Source organism: Crinia signifera, chromosome 4, assembly GCF_055691185.1.
Source record: "Crinia signifera chromosome 4, ASM5569118v1, whole genome shotgun sequence".
Taxonomy (NCBI): Eukaryota; Metazoa; Chordata; class Amphibia; order Anura; family Myobatrachidae; genus Crinia; species Crinia signifera.
In genome coordinates, this window is record NC_139220.1 from 168,392,678 (window position 1) to 168,413,329 (window position 20,652).

A 20,652-nucleotide genomic window follows, 5' to 3' on the forward strand; every position below is an offset into this window, starting at 1 on the left:
AAGTTAGCAGCAAAATACTAACAATATTCAGCACTGAGATTGAATAGGGCGAATCGAATTAGCCTAAAAAAGCGGCATAAACTGGCAATTTTTTACCTAGCAAAAATTTCGGCCAGGAAATGAATATGGACCTTAACTACTTAACACAATGCAGCATATTATAAAGAACAGTTTCAATACCTTTGTACCTCTCGGTATTATTGAGGAGTCATTTATACTATATGTATAAATCATGAAGTAAGCAGTCTGACAGTCATAGAAAGGGGAAGGATGTAACAATCAAACAATAGAAGTATTTGCGCATGTGTTTATTTATGTGTTAGCCAAACGGACGCTCACAAATTATTTAAAATCTACAAACTTAAAATGCACAAATATTTCTTTAATCTATATTAAGTTTGCAAGTGTCAAATGTACAAAATAATGTTAGGAAAACAATGCAAAATAACATTTTCCAAGGCTTCACACAGCATTTTAAAATCAAAGCAAGAACAGCAAATAATCTTTATACAACAAAATTATATACATCGTTTTCTACCACAGATGAAACACTATTTCAAATAGAAACAAGAGATATTTAAAATAAATTTAGCAGCTTTTTTAAATTAGAAGCAAAAGTATGCAGCTACAGTATGAGAAAATAGAAGTAGTAAAAGGAATAAAAATAATTTAGAGCATACTTTAAATGTGGACAGTTTGACACAAAACACATAACAACGCATTATCTTTCAGCCACAAAGGAGGTTATTATTTTCTGAGGAAAGAAGAAATGTGTAATGTGTAATGCATAAGAGATCAGACAATAACTGCACATGAAATCCTGAGCACAAGTGCACGAGGAAAAGCAAAACTTTGGTCAAGTGTGTATAATATTAAACACCAAAAGCTTTATGACAAGAACGGGCTCCTTCATGTACTTCAGATGGTGCTGGACTGAGTACATCATGATTGTTGTCCGTAAAAAACAGTAACATCATGAAAGATCTGGTTTAGCACGTGCCAACGGTTGCCCACCCCTGCACTCAGCAGTTGTGTTTGTGAAAACTACAGGCACACAGCTTTTCATGTGACAGTTGATACTAAAGTACCATATACTATATTTGTTTAAATACTTTTACCTCACACTACAGTAGAACCATTGTACAGTACACAAAAGTCACTTTGTATCCAATTCTGAAGCACAAAGAACCCAATTCCTTGTTCAGTAAGAGTACAACCGTTTACAGATTAGTGACCAGCAGGATTTGCACGTATGTGCATGACATTAAGCAGGGAGTAGCTCTGTTAAGAATACAGTAATGTTACAGTCAAAGTTTCCAGTTATTTCCAATACTTGTACTACAGTATATTAAATGCCCAAATGAGTCTAAATGGTAAACAGCTTGTCACAGTATCTCCTTAAGACTATCTACTTCCAGTTCAGTTGCTGGCAACATCTTCACTTGTGTCCCCGGCATCTGACATTTGTCCGTCCAGTGAACCATGAGCTTTCCAAATCCTCACAGTTTGGTCACTGCAATGAACATTAAAGAAAGCATAATTAGGTTCAGCTCCCCAAAATTAAGAGTTGTTATTTGAACAAATGGATATAGGGGGTTATTTGTAGCTGGTCACTGTTGTGCAAATTTGCAGGAACGATTATCGAATACCTGCATATGCGCACATACCATAGTACGCACGCTCAAGCTAAAACGGTGACAAAAAAACAGCCAGCTTTGTAATTGCAATCCCCTCGCAACTTGACTCACAGCCAGCCAGCTTTTAGGGTGGTAACCGGCCATTTTCTTGGAGTGTCATGAAAAACGCAGGGGTGCCCAGGTGTTTTCCAAGAGTACATTTGACAAAAGCTCTGGCCTCGCTCACCCTGTTTCTATCACACGTGTGGAAGGGTCAGAGTCACGTACAGACTGCACACACTGGAAAAATCATTACATGGTGAGTTGGTTGCGTATGGATTTGCAGCTAGACAACAATATGCAATATTTAGCAGACTTGCACAGGGATGGTTTTCACTCTGCCTGGGCAGCGACTATATGATCACAGCAGCAATCAGCTCTGAACAACCCTCACAATGAGAATAACTGCACTGCCTGAAAAATGCACTGTTTTTCTATAGACAGTAATTAACAAGCTAATAAAAACAAAAAAAATATTGTGATCTAATGGTGCCCATACACAAAGCAATGCACTTCGAACTTTTTGTTACGGAAAGCATGAGATGTGCTACATCAGCGTGCTTTTTGTACTAGGGCCCTCATTCTGGTTGACTCGGTAAGCTGCGATCACAGCTTCCTGAGTACCAGAGTGTCCGCACCACCGAAACAGGTTTTCACATGCAGCTGCAGCAGGAGAAATCATTCGATGGTCGGCGACAGGGGCAGATCCAGAAAAAAATGACAGGGGGGTGGGGGGGGGGGGGGGGGTGGATAGTCGTGGCAGGGTGCACACACTTTCAGAAAAAGGGTGTGGGATCATGACCTCACAGGATCATGGATGGTGGAACTATATAGAATGACAGTGAAAGGCAGTGGGGATAGGGAGAGAGAGAGCTGTGGTGGACAAAGAGGATAACAGGGAGAGAGAGATGTGACAGCAAGCAGTGAGTAATAGGGAGAGGCAGATGATGACCAAGAGTGGGTTGAAGGGAGAGGTAGAGGGTGATGAAGAGAGGATGATAAGTAGAGGGGGATGTGGAGAGGCAGAGGGTGGTAAATGTTTTAAAGAGAGATGCAATAAGTGGCAGTGTGTGAAAGGCAGAAGGTATCTGGTCTCTATGTGAGGGAGTACAGGGGTTTAATTGGGCTTGCTAAGACATGAAGGGAAAGTATAAGTGGGAGAAACAGACAGAAAAAAAACATGGGGGTTTAACAGGAAATCTGAGAGAGGAGAGAGGAGAGAGGGAGAAAGGAAAGGGGAAGAAGAATGGGAAGGAAGAGAAAGAGAAAGGGAAGGGAGAGAGAAAAATGAGAGCAGAGAGAGAAAAGGAGAGAAGAAAGAGAGAAAGAAAAGAAGAGCAGAAAGAGTAAATGAAAGTGAAGATGGAGAATGGAGAGATATAAAGAACGAAAAGAGAGAGTGTGGACATAGAGAGTGGAAAATTGGAGAAAGGAGGGCAAAAGACAAATGGAAACCAGAAAGAGACAAAGAATGGATGGAGAGAGATAGAAAAGCAGAGATAGAGAGAGAGAAAGAGAGAGAGATGGAGAGCATAGAGAGAAATGGAGAACGGAGGAAGAGCGGAGAGATAGAGAGCAGAGAGAGGCGGAGAACAGAGAGAGAGAAGGAAATGAAAAAAGGAGAGAGAGAGACGGACAGAAAAGGAGAGAGTTGGAGATCGGAGAGAGAGATATGAAGAACAGAGAGAGAGAGAGAAAGAGAAATGGATAATGGAGAGAGAGAGAGAGATAGAACAGAAAGGGAGAAATGGTAAACAGAGAGAAATGGAGAATGGAGGGTGAGAGAGATTGGGAGCAGAGAGAGATGGAGGGAGAGAGAGATGGAGAGCGGATATAGGGCCAGATTTTCTAAGCTTCAAAAGTGATAAAATGGAGAGTGATAAAAAGCCAGCCAATCAGCTCCTACCTGCCATGTCACAGACTGTGTTTGAAAAATGTCAGACAGGAGCTGATTGGCTGGCTGTTTATGACTCTCCATTTTATCACTTTTGAAGCTTAGAGAATCTGGCCCATATAAAGAGATGGAGAGCGGAGAGAGATGGAGAGAGAGAGAGATGGAAAGCGAGAGAGAAATGGAAAGCGAGAGAGATGGAGAGAGAAAGAGATTGAAGGAGGGAGAGTGAGAGAAAGATGGAAAGCGGAGATAAACGGAGAGCAGGGAGAGTTAGTGAGATGGAGGGAGAGAGAGATGGAGAGTAAGAGATGGAGAACAGGGAGAGAGATGTAGAGCAGAGAGATGGAAAGCGGAGAGAGATGGATGGAGAGAGAGAGATGAAGCAAGAAATGGAGAAATATGGTGAGAGAGAATAGATGAGAGAGAAAGAGGTGGAAGGAGATAGAGAGAAAAAGAGATGGAGGAAGAGAGAGATGGAGAGAGAAACAGATAGAGGGATGGAGAGAGAAACAGATAGAGGGAGGGAGAGAAACAGATAGAGGGGGGAGAGCGAAAGAGAGAGACCGGTATCACTGTGTGTATATCTCTCTACCCCCTGCCATCTCCTGTACAAGTGTAACTGGTTTACTTAAAAATGTACCCACCCCAACCCCTCCTGCCCTATCCCAGCAGAACAGGTACCTTTAAGGCAGCCGGGGACTTGTCTTCTGGTCAGCTACGGACCCGGCCAACACCGTTCATGTAGGTAACTGAGGTGAGGTGCTCCTGGGGCAGCTAGTTGTCCCTCACCCCCAGCCGCCGCTCAAGTTTTATTCGCCGGGGCAGTCACTAATTTGTGACATCTAGACCCGGCAACAGGAAGTAAAAGCCGGGGAGGGAGGGAAGACTGTGAGGGCCCGGGGACTGTCTGACAGGCGGAGCAGCTGGACAGCTCCCGGTCTTTTATGTCCCTCTGTGGGCTAATTCAGTGTGCAGCTTTGAGAAAAGTCAGAAATGACAGAGGGGGCACGTGCCCGGGTGCCCCCCCTAAATTCGGACATGGTCGTGACCGCAGAATGATATCTCAAAATGTAAGTATATTTGCGGGCTCTGGGACGAAGACAGGGATGGTCAGCTACCCTCCCCAGGCACTCACGCTGGGAGTTCCCATGCCCCAGTGCATCCACCACCACCATCCCCTCCCCCGTGCAACGCCGACTCGCATAAAAGCCCTGCACACATGAGAATATGCAAACACGCCGGGGACCAATAGAACCATAATGAGGGCCTTGATGTGATCTACAGTAGTACAAAAAGTATGGGCTGCACATACTTTTTGTGTTGTGTGATGTGATGTGCATGGGAGCAAAACCCACAGTTTATGGACACCTTAAATTCGCCTGACAATTTTATGCACAGCCAGTTTTCAGGTAGCAGAAGCCTACAACTCTTCTTAAAACACATCACAAATGACACTAAAACAGGAGAATCACCTGCAAGTAATGCTGTATGTTCTACTCTATTGACTGCTCTGTGAAAATAGCTTAAGTGTAGTTGCCCAGTCCATGGGGGATAACCATTAACCTTCAATTTTCCTCTGGGTAAACGACTATTTATATAATTAATTTAATCATAAGTACAGTCAGGTCCACAAATATTGGGACAACACAATTCTCGTATTTTGGGCACTATACACCACTACAATGGATTTGAAATAGAAACAGGATTTTCTTTAACTGCAGACTTTCAGCTTTAATTTGAGGGTATTTACAACTAAATCAGGTAAACGGTGTAGGAATTACAACGGTTTCTATATGTGCCTCACACTTTTTAAGGGACCAAAAGTAATGGGACAAACTAAACAATCCTAAATCAAACTTTCTCTTTTTAATACTTTGTTGCAAATATTTGCAGTCAGTTACAGCCTGAGGTCTGGAACACATAGACATCACCAGGTGCTGGGTTTAATCCCTGGTGATGCTCTGCCAGGCCTCTACTGCAAATGTCTTCAGTTCCTGCTTGTTCTTGGGGCATTTTGCCTTCAGTTTTGTCTTCATCAAGTGGAATGCATGCTTAATCAGATTCAGGTCAGGTGATTGACTTGGCCATTGCATAACATTCCACTTATTTGCCTCTTTGGTTGCATTCACAGAATGCTTATGGTCATTGTCCATCTGCACTACGAAGCGCCATCCAATAAGTTCTTAAGCATTTGACTGAATACAAGCAGATAATATTGCCTGAAAACACTTCAGAATACATCCTGCTGCTTTTGTCAGCAGTCACATTCTCAATAAATACAAGGGAACCAGTTTCATTGGCAGCCATACATGCCCACACCATGACACCACCACCATGCTACACTGATGAAGTGGTACGTTTTGGATCATGAGCAGTTCCTTTCCTTCTCCATACTTGTCTATTCCCATCACTCTGGTACAAATTGATCTTTGCATCATCTGTCCATAGGATGTTGTTCCAGAACTATAAAGGCTTTTTAGATGTTGTTTGGCAAACTCTAATCTGGTCTTCCTTTTTTTGAGGCTTACATCTTGTGCTGAACCCTCTATGTTAAGTTTTATGAAGTTTTCTCAAAAAATATCAGTAAAAGTGCATGTATCAATTTAAATAAGAAATAGTATTTAATGACTTATTAAAATGTCCAGAAACTGTCCAAGGAGGGTCCGTTATTTGTATAACCACTTTTTGGATGTCCTAATGGATGCCTTGGATGTTGGCCCGTTGGCAAAGATGTTGGTTTAGCCAGCCCGGGGTGTCCTTTATTAGGAATGGCAATCCAGAAGTCCAGGGTTTTATCACGGTCTCAATGGATGAGATTGGGAAAAAATCAGAAGAAATTGAGCAGGTGGTCAACAATTTCCTTGCTGGGACTTGATTCTTCTCTCTCTCTCCAATTGGGGTCCAGGAAACACCAACGCATTTCGCTGTGTACTCACAGCTTTATCAAGGTGTCTTAGAGTGTTCTTGATCTGGCCAACTGTTGTGAAAGGGTTTTTCTTCACCAGGGAAATAATTTTTTTGTCATCCACCACAGTTGTTTTCCATGGTCTTCCAGTGTTGCGGAGCTCTCTGGTGCGTTCCTTCTTTTTAAGAATGTTCCAAACAGTTAATTTGGCCACACCTAATGTTTTTGCTATCTCTCTGATGGGTTTGTTTTGATTTTTCAGCCTAAGAATGGCTTGCTTCACTAATAGTGACAGATCTTTGGATCTCATATTGAGAGTCGACAGCAACATTTTCCAAATGCAAATGTCATACCTGGAATCATCTCCTAACCTTTTACCTGCTTAATTGGTGATGAAATAAAGACGGAATAGCCCACACCTGTCCATCAAATAGCTTTTGAGTCGATTGTTCCAATAATTTTTGTCCCTTAAAAAGTGTGAGGCACATATAGAAACTGTTGTAATTCCTACACCGTTCACCTGAGTTGGATGTAAATACCCTCAATTTAAAGCTTTCATTCCAAATCCATGGTGGTGGTATTTAGAGCTCAATATATGAGAATTGTGTCGATGTCCCAATACTTATGGTCCTGACTGTATATTCAATTCGGAATACAATAAAGCCTCATCAGACCCTTTATATTTAATGGAGATGTAAAAGACAGCAAATTAGCTACATATTATCAAAACTCTCAAATAGCTACAAGGAGGAAATTGTGAAGCATACAATAATGAAACAAAAAATCCTTACTCTGCTGCTGTAAAAATCTGACTAGAGTTTGTGCAGATTGCATTGATAGGGCTATCATGTCCCTTCACTTCTCCAATGGGCATGAATGTATCTACATTCCAGAGTTTTAGAATGCCTCCTCGACAGCCACTCAGAACAACAGGGCAGCTGGGCACAATTCCAAGAGCACATACCCAATCTTTGTGAGCATTTGGGACTTGCTGGAGGAAAAGAAAGAAATAATGCATAAGGTAGATCATATATCTAATGTATATACAACAAATTATAATGTTCAAAAAAATCCCTGCAAGATTCTCTGTACACTATTTATACAATTCAATCATACAGAATATCTTCATTCAGATGACGCATACTACTGTACAACAGAGAACATAAACAAAACACAAGCATACATGAAGGAGGTCTTTCCGAGAGAGGTCCCATTTCTTTATTCCGTTGTCTCTTGATCCACTGAAAAGATTTTCCCCATTGATGATGAGCGCTTCAATGCCATCATAATGAGGAGGTTCAAAACAATGTGTGGGGCTTACAACACCAAGAGCCCCTTCAGTTATATCAAACATCTGTAGAGAAGCAAAAATTGAGAATATAGAGTTAGTACAATGTAATTATCCTGATCTCTACTACCATATAAATCCTGAAGTCCCAGCTGTAAGCCCTAGACATGCTTGATTTACATTTAAGCAATTTAACTGGTTTTGCGTCCTAAAAATCAACATTTTTCCAGAACTTTGCTATCACCTAGGAGAGTACTTAAATCATCCTTACATAAGTCTATGTTCCATTACATTTAAACAGGAAAACATCAAAAAATGCAAGATTTAATGTTGTTTCTATACCAATGAAACCTCCAGTTGCCTTATCAGGGTAATGCTGGGTACACACCAGGACGACAAGGGTCCGATCCAATTCCGACCGGATGTAGATTGTGTGGTGATTGGGCCCTTTTCTATCCTGGTGTGGACCGATACCGATCTGATGAACGGTCCCACGGGTTGGTCGGTCATTAATCGGATCCTACCTGCAGCAGGTAGGATCTGGGAACGACCATACTCCAGGGTGCGGGTCGCCATCGGATCGGACATGCTCACGGTGCACATCGTGAGCGGGTTGTGCCCCCCGCATCATCGTGAGCGTGTCAGAAGAAACACAGATGACCCGCTCACAATGTGCATTGTGAGCGGGTCGTCCTGGTGTGTACCCCGCATAAGGCTTCTCATTTATAAAAAATGTTCAAAACATTCACCTTCTTTGTTGGAACGTATAGAAGTATTACAGTACATGCTTATTTGTATTTCTGATTAATGCACTTCACTTAAGTCACTATCTCACTACATTCTACAGACAAATGTAAATTATATTTAACCTTTTGAGTGCCAAGTAAATTTATCATAATATGCGTGAAAATTGCCAAGCAAACATTTTTATTCATATATGTTTACCTTATATAGAAAATATAATTTTTTTACACATTTTTTATTTGAACTTACAGTATATAACAAATGTGAGCGACGCTGGCATTTTTAGCTGATATTTTGCACATCTCTCACACAGCTGTTGGCACTCATATTTTGCACATATGTCACAGAGATGTTGGCATTTTTAGCGGATATTATGCAGATCTCTCACAGAGATGTTTGCACTCAAACGGTTAAGTACTTTTGTCAGGAAAATAGAATGTCGTCTTTCATACCAGGAGAGAAGCAAAATGTGTAATAAAATATTTAGTAGCTGCGACTCACAGCTACTACATGGAAAAGCATTAATGCTGAGATGGTCTACCCTTTCTCCAGCCCTGACAGACTAGAAGTAACCTGACACTCATGGAGGTTCTAATAAGAGCGCTATCTTTTCAATCTGCAAAACCCTAATTTTAATATCCAACGTTAAGCGTTTAGATAAAATATTTTAGAAGAGGAACTAATCTGAAAGGAGATTTTGTTTGAGCACTCCTGCGGCATGATCTATGTTCCTAACAATAAGCCAGAAAAAACAATCAAGATGAACACCTAAAGATATAGCTACACTCATCATGGCTGCCAATAGGGTGGATGTCACAGTTTGCTATGATGCACATGTGTCTGCATATTTATCGCACTTGTGGCCATTAACATTCCATTTGATGTGTCCGTGCAGCTTATGTAGCTTATACAGTAAGCAGAGACCAACAGATACTATTAAAACTTTTGTTTCATAACCCTTTGAGTGCCAACATTGCTGTGAGAGAAACCCATTAAAATTCCAGCGGCGCTCACAGCGACTGTTCTTGGGTCCAATATTTAACTAAACTTCAATTAATTGACTTGGCTGTATTTGTATTTATTTATACTAAAAGAACAGTTGTTGTAAGTAATGCTGGCAATTAATATTTTGAGGATCACTCACAGCACGTTGGCACTGGGTTAAACTGACAATGCACTTTTTTTTTCATATACACTTAAGTATAACCTGGACTTGTTGACTATTGCTTTTCTGCCTATTTTAATGTTTTATTTTACATTACATTTATATCCTAATAATAATTCTGGTTATAACATATCTTTGAAATTTAATTTTTACCATCTTTATTTGTCTTAAATGATAATGCAATGTAATTTCCCTCTCACTCTCTTACCTTGATGTAGTGATCCTTTGAGCCTGTGATAATTAGATCTTGGCCACTAGCAACCTGGTCTACAGTAAGACACATGACAGGTCCAAGATGTCCAGTTAATTTCCCTGTAGACTGAAACCTTTAGAGGTGAAAAATAAAGTCAGCATATTTGACTGAATACCACAGCAAGTTTTCAAAATGAAAACTTAAGCCGTTTTATGTTTGTTTTACGCATTCCAGTCTCATCTTTCTGGCCGCATCCATTTTGCTCCAAGTACATTTGTTTTACTAGCTGCTTTTCTGGAATAGCAGAATTATGAAAAAGCAAAGAATATATCTATAGCTAAATGTTTATGACAATCTCTTTACTCTCAAAGAGCTTTAAAAAAAATTATAATTGGGCACTAAATTATTTTATAACCAATATCAAATCAATATTCATGAATAAAATAACGGCTACAGCAGTCAGAAAGTGAAACCACATTTGTATACTTTAATGTCATATAGAATGGCCACGAGGATAAAAACAAAATGATTTTTGAAAGCTGCACTAATAAAATATATTGAAGTGACTGAATGAAAATAAATAAACAAATACACAAACAAATTAAAAACTCCTGGCTCTTTATATGCTATCTATGTTATTATATAGATTAGCATATAACGAATCATAAGCGTGAATCCTAATTGAAAATGTTTTTCCATTTTTATTTTATTTGTGTATTTATGGGTTTGTTTAGGCACATCAATATATTTTCATTAGCGAAGCTCTCAAATCACTTGGTTTGCTTTAAAAAAATAAAAATAAAGATGGATCAGACAACTACTTACATTTTGAAATAATCAGTATAAAAAAAATCAGGGTCCCTTGAATAGAAGCTGGTTCTCATGAATATAAGTAAAACCAAATTGATAGACCACCCAAAAATGTTTACCTTCACTGTGCCTAGGCGGCAGGTCTAGTATCATCCTTCTGACATGTATGCTACCTAATAACCCCAGCTCATATTTTGTTCTAATTTTATATTTTATTTTTTATTTTAAACTAAATCTCCAGTTAGACAAAGGTTTTCATTTTGTCATTATGTCACAGGTGTCCCTTGAAATTTGATGTGACTGAGATACTGTATGTCACTTCTGTTTTCATTAATAAAAATAAATCCTATTCAAGCTTTGTGAAACAATACCTTTTCAGGTCCCACATTCTAACTGCATTTCCAGCTGCTGCATACAGGAAGGTGCCAGTTGGATTGAGCGCAATTTGATTTATTTGGTTTTCGCCAGGAGGGATGGTCACGGTCCTATTCTGACTTCCAGCACATGAATCCCAGGCCATCACTTGACCGGAAGATCTTCAGGAGGAGATATTTTGGTATGTTAGACAAACTTCTTCCTGCTGTGAACTACACTTCCAAAAAATGTAAATATATATTGGGAGAGGGGGGGGGGGGGGGGGATCTGGGACGGTGGGACTCACACTCTTCTATAGTCGAATGGTGGTGTGCATGGCAGAAAATAGCATGTATATTATCCAGTCAAAAGGAGGTATGGCCGCCCCCAGTGACAGACAGGACATGTACTCCCATGTAACTTCCATGATTTATAGGTTTCATTACATTAAACTTATGAATCACCGAAGTTATACAGGAGTGCTGGTCCTGTCCGTCACTGGGGCTGCCATACCTCCTTTTGACTGGATGATCACACACACACACACACACACACACATACACATACATATAGATATATATATATATCTATATATATACCAATGAATTGGTCTCGGCACCCCAAGTGTTGAGATGTTGTCCAATTTGTGCAGGGCCTTCCAAGAACAAAGATGTTCAAATATATGCATGTGCAGCGGCGGCACTCACTTTCAACAAATAAACAATATTGAACTACTGAGTGGACTCAGTTTATTTGTTGAAAGTGAGTGCCGCCGCTGCACATGCATATATATATATATATATATATATATATATATATATATATATATATATATATATATATATATATGGTAGTTGAAGGACAGCACACCTTTCCGGTGATATTACCGTGCCCCGGTGCCCTCAGGTACGGACTCGGCGGTCCCAAATATAGAGTAGAGAGGAAGCGGCACTCGGAGTCATAAAATAAAGAATACACGCAGGTAGATTCGTGATCAAACGTTTTCAATGTTATACAAACATCGTCATCAGGATGACGATGTTTGTATAACATTGAAAACGTTTGATCACGAATCTACCTGCGTGTATTCTTTATTTTATGACTCCGAGTGCCGCTTCCTCTCTACTCTATATATATATATATATATATATATATATATATATATATATATATATATATGGAACAGACTCTTGTTTCGCGCCTCCAACTTAGTAGCTAATTTGTTTGGGCTGCCTGACCTACAAGGACCCCTGTTGGATGGGGACAAAAGGGAATGTGGATGGCAGTTGTGGGTTGGCGCCCTTTTTTTTAGACCTTTAGTGATTGGGTCTATAAAGCTTTTTAACAAATTTCAAATTAAAAAGTAAAGTCCAGAATTTATAAACATTTATTAAAAAGTCTCTTGTTCCACACTTCAGTGGTGATTGTTTCAGACCATAAAACGTTCAGTAGTATATTTCACAATAGCAAATAAACGATCCCTGGGATCTGGACTTTACTTTTTACTTAGAAATTTGTTAAAAAGCTTTATAGACCCAATCACTAAAGGTCTAAAAAAAAGGGCGCCAACCCACAACTGCCATCTATATATATATATATATATACTTATATATCGTCTTTACACCGCTATGCACGTTATCTGACCTGATGAAAAGGCCGATGTAGGCCTTGAAACGTTGTCGTCTCTCACATGCATCATCTATATTGATAAAAATTTATTGGAAGTCCTTTGAGTGCCGCCTCTTTGTCCGCAGGGAGCACACCAGCAGCCCACGGATTACCTATATATATATATATATATATATATATATATATATATATACACACATACACACACACACACACATATATATGTTAACCATCAATTTTCCGGCACCTGATGGTCCAGAACCTGGTAATCCGGACACCAGGAGAATTTAGGGTGTGGGAGGGTATTAAAGAGCGGCGGGAGGGTGCCATGCATCAGTGGGACGGTCATACAGATGGACAACGGGGGGGGGGGGGGGGGTGTTTGGCGTGCTGCAGTGTGTGAGAAGGGTATGTGTGTGGGGAGGTATAGTCGCACTGTGATGGTGGTGGGAACCAACCACGGCTCCAGGGGATACCACTGATAATTCTGCAAAACAGATTATCCGGCCCAGTGCCGGAACCCAGGGTGCCAAATTATTTCATATACTGTATATAGTTTAGTAGTAAGCTTAAACTTGACATAATCCCCTTGAAACCATTACTACATAAGGAATAGCATAAATAGACTACAGTAACAGAAATGTGAAGGCTAAGTACAATGTGGTAGCTTTGGTGTGCTCAGCATTCTACGATGGCATTCTGTCACTAAGAACAGATTTTGAAGTCTATACTATGGCAATTATTTCTATATGCTACATATTGGTAAGAATACTTACGTAAGTGTCCGTATGCACTTTGCAGAATCTCTGATGTCCCACACCTTAATATAAGATGTTGACACTGTAAATACTAGACTTGTGTAGTTACAATACTTCACAGACACCACATTATTGGGATGACCTCCAAGGGACATAATTTCCTGTCCAGTGACGAGATTCCAGATTTTACAAGAACGATCTGAATGGGGGAAAAAATAAATAAATTATATATATATATATATATATATATATATATATATATATAAAGAACAGTCTATTTGGCACTCAAATCAGTGTGCTAGAGATATAATATGGACCCGGTGCCTTGTTCAGTGCTTACGCACGAATGTAGAATGGGTGAAGGAATCGTCGGACTTCACAGCAAAGAAACACCAGACTTGTGACTTTCTTTGTTGTGAAGTCCGACAAGTGTCGGTGATTCCTTCCTTCACCATCCATTTTATAATATATATATATATATATCTATACCATTCTATACTGTACTGCAGAACTTCTAGAATATAGTAATGAATACTGTGGAGAACATGGGTATATCATTGCATATTGTTTGCTATGTTACGGTGATGTCCTGTTAGAATTCTGCCCACACAGATAAACTGGAGTTTTAAACACCATGAGGAAGCCTGAGGGGAAGCTTGTGTCCTCTCTTTAATATGCACATCTATGATGGCAGCCTGTGAGCAGGAAAAGGAGTTACCATAACAGGACATGGGTTAACAAAGTCCTTACCTCCATGCCTGCATATAGAGGACATTGAGCTGTTTAGATTCTACATGAAAGCACCAAAACAGCTGGAGTATGCAAACAGCAGTCTGACCAAAAGGTCAAAAACACCAAAACCATGTTTTCAACCTTGAAATAAAATTTATATTTCTAGAACATCAAAAATCATAGGAAAATAACAGATGTATTCCATAACCATTTGTAGTTATATAGAATTTTCTGTAAATAAGCACTGTACTACTGTACTAAAGTAAAGTGTTTCTTTAATATTCTATATGTCCAGATGTGATGAAACTAGTTAAGCATAGCTTCCATCAAAGGTGTATAAACACTGATAGTCCTATATATGTGGCAGTTTTGCATAGAGACCACACAGTTTACCTTGAACCTTTAACAAGTGGAGAGCACTCATTGTTTGATTGATATGATTGGGGAAGCTATATATTCTGGTCTTCCTGCCAGTCACTCATGCTCCTGAGGATGGTGAGGACACTGAAATGGCTGTTGAGCATGTGTGATTTGTAGTAGACCACCTTCATAATGCTATACAAGATGCCTTGCATTGCTGGAAATTGGTTTTATTTTCTATGTATGTGTCTACTGCAACATGGAACTTTGTATGACTTCACTTTTCTTCCTTGGAATATTAATCTTTTTCATATTGGATGTGCTGGCTTCTTATTTTTCTCCATTTAACCCTTATGTGGCTACATCACTTCACAATGACATTGATATACAGTGTGCAGACTGTCTAAAGTGTACACACATATATCTATCTATCTATCTATCTACATACATACATACATAATGTACATACACACAGAAATCTTGATATCTTTTAACTTAAAGCAAAAATTAAATTAAAGTGACCTGAAGTTTGTCTAAAATAACTGCAGTATTTCCAGCATCAAATACACAGCAAAAATTGCAGACAATATTCCCATAAATTCAATTAAACCAGGGATGTGGAACCTTTTTTTGTGCCAAGGGCCGTTTGTATGGGGAAAACATCTTTCGAGGGCCATATGTAAAAATGTATCGGTACTTATGTAATATCTGGACTCCCGGTTTTCTTATGAGACCGTGTCCCCTCGCGGGGCTCGCTGCGCTCGCCACGCTTCGGGCATGGTGGCTCGCTGCGCTCGCCACACTATATAAAATCAACTCCATGCGTAGTTGGATAGTAGGGGTATGAAAAAATGGGGTGCATTTAACATGGGAGCCCAGATAATACATAAGTACCAATGTATCTTACAAATTGTCCAGCTGCAGCCCTCCCACACTGAGGCGGCTGCCGTTGAATAGGACTGACAGTCTCCGGCAGCTGTTGATTAAGAGGAATCTCGCGAGAACTATCAACCTCTCGCGAGAATTCCCCTGTACTCGACTTCCAGCAAAACGGCCAAGCAGGTGGGTGGGCCACTCAGACCGGCTACGGGGGCCGCATATGGCCCCCCGGGCCTGAGGGTCCCCACCCCTGAATTAAAGTCAAGTAAATGTAAAAGAAATGATCCTTCAAAGTTTAAGATTTTCTGTGTCAATAAAATGCATCTGTTCTGGGAAAAGTGGGTCAAACAGTAGTGCTTTATATGTAACGCGGAAATGTTTTGTTTACATAAAAGGCTGTAAAAATAAAAGCAACACTTTCAGATCTCAGCTCCCCATTTTAAAAAGTGTCATTTTATGTAACACATTTTCATGAACAAGCCGCTGGGATTATTTTGCCCTAGGAAGCACTTCTTTTTTAAGTGTTTTTTAATGTTTATTTCACATTCACCGCTAGTGCTGTAAAATTAAAATCAATGAGTCAATGCATTTTCTGGAGCTAAAGTCATTAAATACTAAACTGGCATTCATCCTAGGTAAGCCTTGAAAATAGCTGTCTGTAAAACACACATTAAGGCCTTTTGTGAAGTCTGAGCAGGTCGTCAAGAAGATTGCATGCTTTACAAGATAATCAGAATGGTATGTATGTCATTTTACTGGATGCGTGCTGCAGTCCGCCAACATTAACCCCTTCAGTGGTGGGGTTTTTTTTTTTTGGGGGGGGGGGCGCTCCCCACTGGGCGAGTTTTTTATAGGGAGCGCTCCCTTAAAAAAAAAAAACCTCCACTGCTCACTGGTCCGGGCAGCGCCGCTGCGCTGAAGCTGCCTGAGTTCAGTGATTGAACTCGGCAGCGCTGCCCGGCTGTAAACAGTGGCAATCCTGAGAATTTTCCTGGCTTGCCAGACTGGGCACTGAGGCACAGCCCGAAAAATTCTCGGGATTGCCACTGAAGGGGTTAATATTAATTGCTACTAATTTAAAGTAATAAAGCAAGTTCAAAGTTATACAACAGTGAAGTTATTTATACACACAGCGCTTTACAGAGTATGCTACTCATTAATATCAGTACCTGCCCCAATGAAGATTGCAATCCATATTCCCTGGTGTCTGTACAAACACACTTTTTTCCAAAGACATAATACATTTTTAGCAAGAAAGTACGAAGGTTTAGGGATTTTGTGCTTCCCCTATCCTATTGATTTGGCTTTACAATAGGTTCCTCCCAGCAATTCTTGAAAGTCACGAGTTATTGGAGCCTGACTGAGTTGGACAATGTCTGCTAACCTCATGGCAGCAATGTTCTAGAATTGGGATGTGTTCTCTGCAGCAACAACACCATGATGAAAACACAAGTTTACTTATAATTAAGTTCCAGAAAAAGGACAATGCTTAGTGCATCATACAGATGAGTCCTCATAAATCATTCCTGCATTCACTCCATGTCTCATGAGACTCTGTGGGGGGTATTCAATTAAGTGACACATTTTTCAACATTCAAAAAATCTGCACTTTTATTGCTGTTTTTTTAGATCAAAATTACATTCAAACTATTCAAATAAAAGTGCCGATCTTTGGACTGTCTAAAAATCTGTCACGGTCGAAAAATTATGTGAATTGGCGAATTACTTGACGATCCACATTTTTTGTCGAAAATGTAGCTTTCGACTATTTTTAGTCATGTTTCACCTATGCAGTTTTGAATAAAAAAAGAAAAACAGCAGAGGCGAAACATGCCTAAGAACCGACCGAAAACATCTGCAATCAAATAGGAAAGTCGGTTTAGTTTTCGGCTAGCCAAAAAAAAGCCTGACTTAATTGAACACCCCCCCTGCACAATTGTGGCTTTATCCCAATACAAGTCCTGTTCTACTCCGCATACAGACTCAGCCACACAGAATATACAAATGTCATATTAAATTAATCAGCGGGGTCTCCTGGTAAATACTAGACACATTGCGCTCTTACCATTATGCGTTCTAGGCAAAAAGAAATGCCTGAACATGACCTGGTGGCTCACTCGCACCAGGCACCCCCCGCTGCAGGGCGTATTGAGGCTAGATATACCAGGACACATCTTTACTCTGAATTATGTCATGTTTATTACTTGTCAAGCCTACATGAAGTAACACACACACTTCAATTCTTTGGACCAATGGCATCTAGCACAGATTAGAAAGTCATACAAAATTAGCAGTCAGTATTTATACAAGTGGAAATAATATAGCTGACCTTTAGATCCAGTAAAAAGAAGATCATCTGTAGCATCTACACAGAGTACAGCCTTGTTGTGCCCTTCAGCTATATGGATACACTGTACAAGCGATGTCTTGTTGCCTTTGCAAGTAGGAAATGGGTTAATTATGCCCCTAGAGATGGTGAAAAAAAAAAGAACACACATATTGGCGTTAATGTTGCTCATTAAAAGTAATATAACAACTCCTGGTCCTCAACAATGAGACATGTTTGTCTGTACATGCAGTGACGAATATCTGAGCCTTCATAAGGCCTGCGTGCACAAAATACAGTTTTTAATTGATTGGAAAATGAAAGTATATTCTTTACTATGCTCCTTTGGATTTGTGCAAATAAATACAGCATACAATAGAATGACTGATGATCACAAGAACATCCTGGCTGTATGTCAACATGTGGAAGTTAGGTCTATACAAATATTTTATGTCTGTAATGTGCACATTTGTCATGGCCATCCTGTATAGTTTAAAAAAAAAAAAATTCAAACTCCTTTAGGAAAATGCCATAAGTGGCCTGTGGGCTGCCAGCTGCCGAGTTATGTCCCAAATATCTACATAGCTCAGTGTGCAAAGCAGACTTTTTTCAACAGCTCTTCAGCCGGCACAGTTTGCATGTCACTGCATTACACACCACAAACTCAATGTATTTATACAGTATGTTACATAACAGGCATTTATCATTGTTGCTGTAAGAAAAACTCTAACATTACAACACATCATATTCATATCATTTTAAAATGAAAGGCTGTCAAAATAAGCGAGCAAAATGATAATGCAAATAGCATAACAACCTGTTTTTAAAGAGCATTACTGACACATATTGGATACAGGAAACACAAACGTCTGTAAGTGCAGAACAAAAACAAAATCATGCATGGAAAAAAAAATAGCAGCATTACTTGCGACAAGGAAAAAAAAAGTGTACAAGGAAATTTGTACCTGTGTACCTCGGACAGAGAGGAATCACTTTCATCAGACCTACAAAGACCAGTAGTAGAGTGCAAGGGGAAAGAATACAGGTATCAGAAGTGTAAAGACTGAGCACTGGATAGGAGATACAGAATTAGACTCCTGAGCACACACAACACAATGAATGAAATGTAGTGCTTCCATGGGCCCACAGGATGTGTCTGTATGTTTAGATATACTCCTCTTTATCAAGGACTTTGTTAGCAGTAATAGGGCCTATGTATGTAGCGATCCCCAGGCATTCTCTAAGCAATGTCACTAGGTCGCTTAGAAAATGTCCCTACATCGCTCCGTGTGTAGGGGCATTGCGATAGTGAGAACACTGGCCCTGACAGATTGCTTAGCGACACATTGCTGTGCAGTGCTGTGTGTGCTGAGTGATCTAGCATCGCTTAGAACGCTCATCTCCCCGTGTAAGCCCCTTTACTAGGCAAACATGATGTATGAATCGGGGAAATAAGTATAATAGAATTGCGAATACAAAGGAGCAATAAACAATGCGTCAGACTGTTCCACTCCCTTAGAGGAGTGTCAGTGTTCTTACAGCAATGAGGAAATCTTCAGTGGCGTGCGGTGGGTGAGGCACAGCCTTTCCTGTCATACTAGCATATATGCCGGTGTTTTTAATTTAGAAAGTATGTCAAAATCACAAAGAATTTATAAAAAAATTCTTATTTTATTATTCTAATCATTTTTATAGCCAAAACTCTGAAGTAAAACGTCTATGGCAGTTGAGGCAGTGCCTCACCTGGCTACCTTTTCTGCACAACTCTTATCAAAACCCAGTGAATCTCCAGCAGTGTATACTGCTGCACATGTGTATAATACCGGCATGTACCCCATGGCTCATTTATTGTGTGCAAATCTGGCTCTGGTACTTGCCAGGGACTCTTGAGCCATTTACCTCACCGCACGTCCCTGGAAATCTTGTGTATGCCTCAGAAATAAAACAAACCTTTCTTTAAAAAAAATTGATGAAAAGCAGACTTGCATCCCAAAAGGAATATTTCCCCCCCCAAAAATCTAAAAATGTTAATTGGCTGAGAACATTAAGTAAAAAAAATAATAGAGACAGTTAAAATGTAAATGTGTAAACGTAAGAATGTCAGTAACTACATCAGTTATGAGTCCCGAAAAACCCCCAGTAATAATTTATAGTTTCAGTTGTGCTAGTTATGTTAGAGAATATGTGAGATGTTCTGATATTAGTATCAAGCAGGAGTTCAGATATAAGTAAAAGGTATTTCAAAGGATTTTTAAATTTAAATTTCTCACAAGCAAAAAAGGTAGTACAGTAACCTAAAATTTTCTTTTCATTTTTAGTGTATTCCATTTAGGGCTAACAGGAATCTAAAAGGTGACATAAGCAAGTGGAGGGTAAATTGACTTTCCAAAGTGACAGCTGTCCGCAGCCGATAAGCTGCTCAGTAAGTGGAGTGAATTTAAGAAAAGCCCACCGAAGCATGATCTCCAAGATGCATGTACTGTACAAGTGAAATGGTAAACACACAGCAAGCCTGATTCCAGAGTATTACTATCACTAAGCTACCCCAAAGGGGCATTTTTCCCCCTTAGATTTTGTCTTACCATTTTTAATTACTGTATTCTATAAAACTAAGTTTTTAAAGAACACTTTTCTTAAGAGAAAAAAAAAAAGCGCTGTATAGAAGATATGACCACTGGTTTTATATAATTTTGTGATACAATAACGTAGTACAATTTACTGATTACATCAGAAGCAAATTCAACTTCTGGGATGCCATGAAAGTGTTCAACACAGATTTTATTTTTATTTACCCTAACTTAGGAACTGATTCATTGGTGCACGCAATACATGTGTGGCTGTGATTACTCGTGTGAAAAAATGCAAATGCCAGATCAAGCATTCCACTTGTGTACTTCCATGTAACAGACCGAGCAAACCCTGCCACGTCCACTCTTCCT

The 20,652-nt window shown here is 39.7% G+C and overlaps 1 protein-coding gene across 5 annotated transcripts in view; it reads right to left on the reverse strand.

Moving 5' to 3' along the window:
* Window positions 1-293: 293 nt before the first annotated feature.
* KIF21A (kinesin family member 21A) overlaps window positions 294-20,652 on the reverse strand; it is a 173,314-nt gene continuing 152,955 nt past the window's right edge. For 3 of the 5 annotated variants that reach the window (XM_083182937.1, XM_083182936.1, XM_083182935.1), the window contains 8 exons: window positions 18,679-18,717; window positions 17,717-17,853; window positions 13,435-13,615; window positions 11,047-11,211; window positions 9,881-9,998; window positions 7,659-7,829; window positions 7,267-7,466; window positions 294-1,513 (listed from right to left, as the gene is read on the reverse strand). In XM_083182937.1, the coding sequence (XP_083039063.1) occupies window positions 1,420-1,513; window positions 7,267-7,466; window positions 7,659-7,829; window positions 9,881-9,998; window positions 11,047-11,211; window positions 13,435-13,615; window positions 17,717-17,853; window positions 18,679-18,717 (1,105 nt within the window). In that variant the 3' untranslated portion in view covers window positions 294-1,419. The remainder of the gene's footprint in view (window positions 1,514-7,266; window positions 7,467-7,658; window positions 7,830-9,880; window positions 9,999-11,046; window positions 11,212-13,434; window positions 13,616-17,716; window positions 17,854-18,678; window positions 18,718-20,652) is intronic. The other 2 variants (XM_083182939.1, XM_083182938.1) reach the window with 1 other exon arrangement.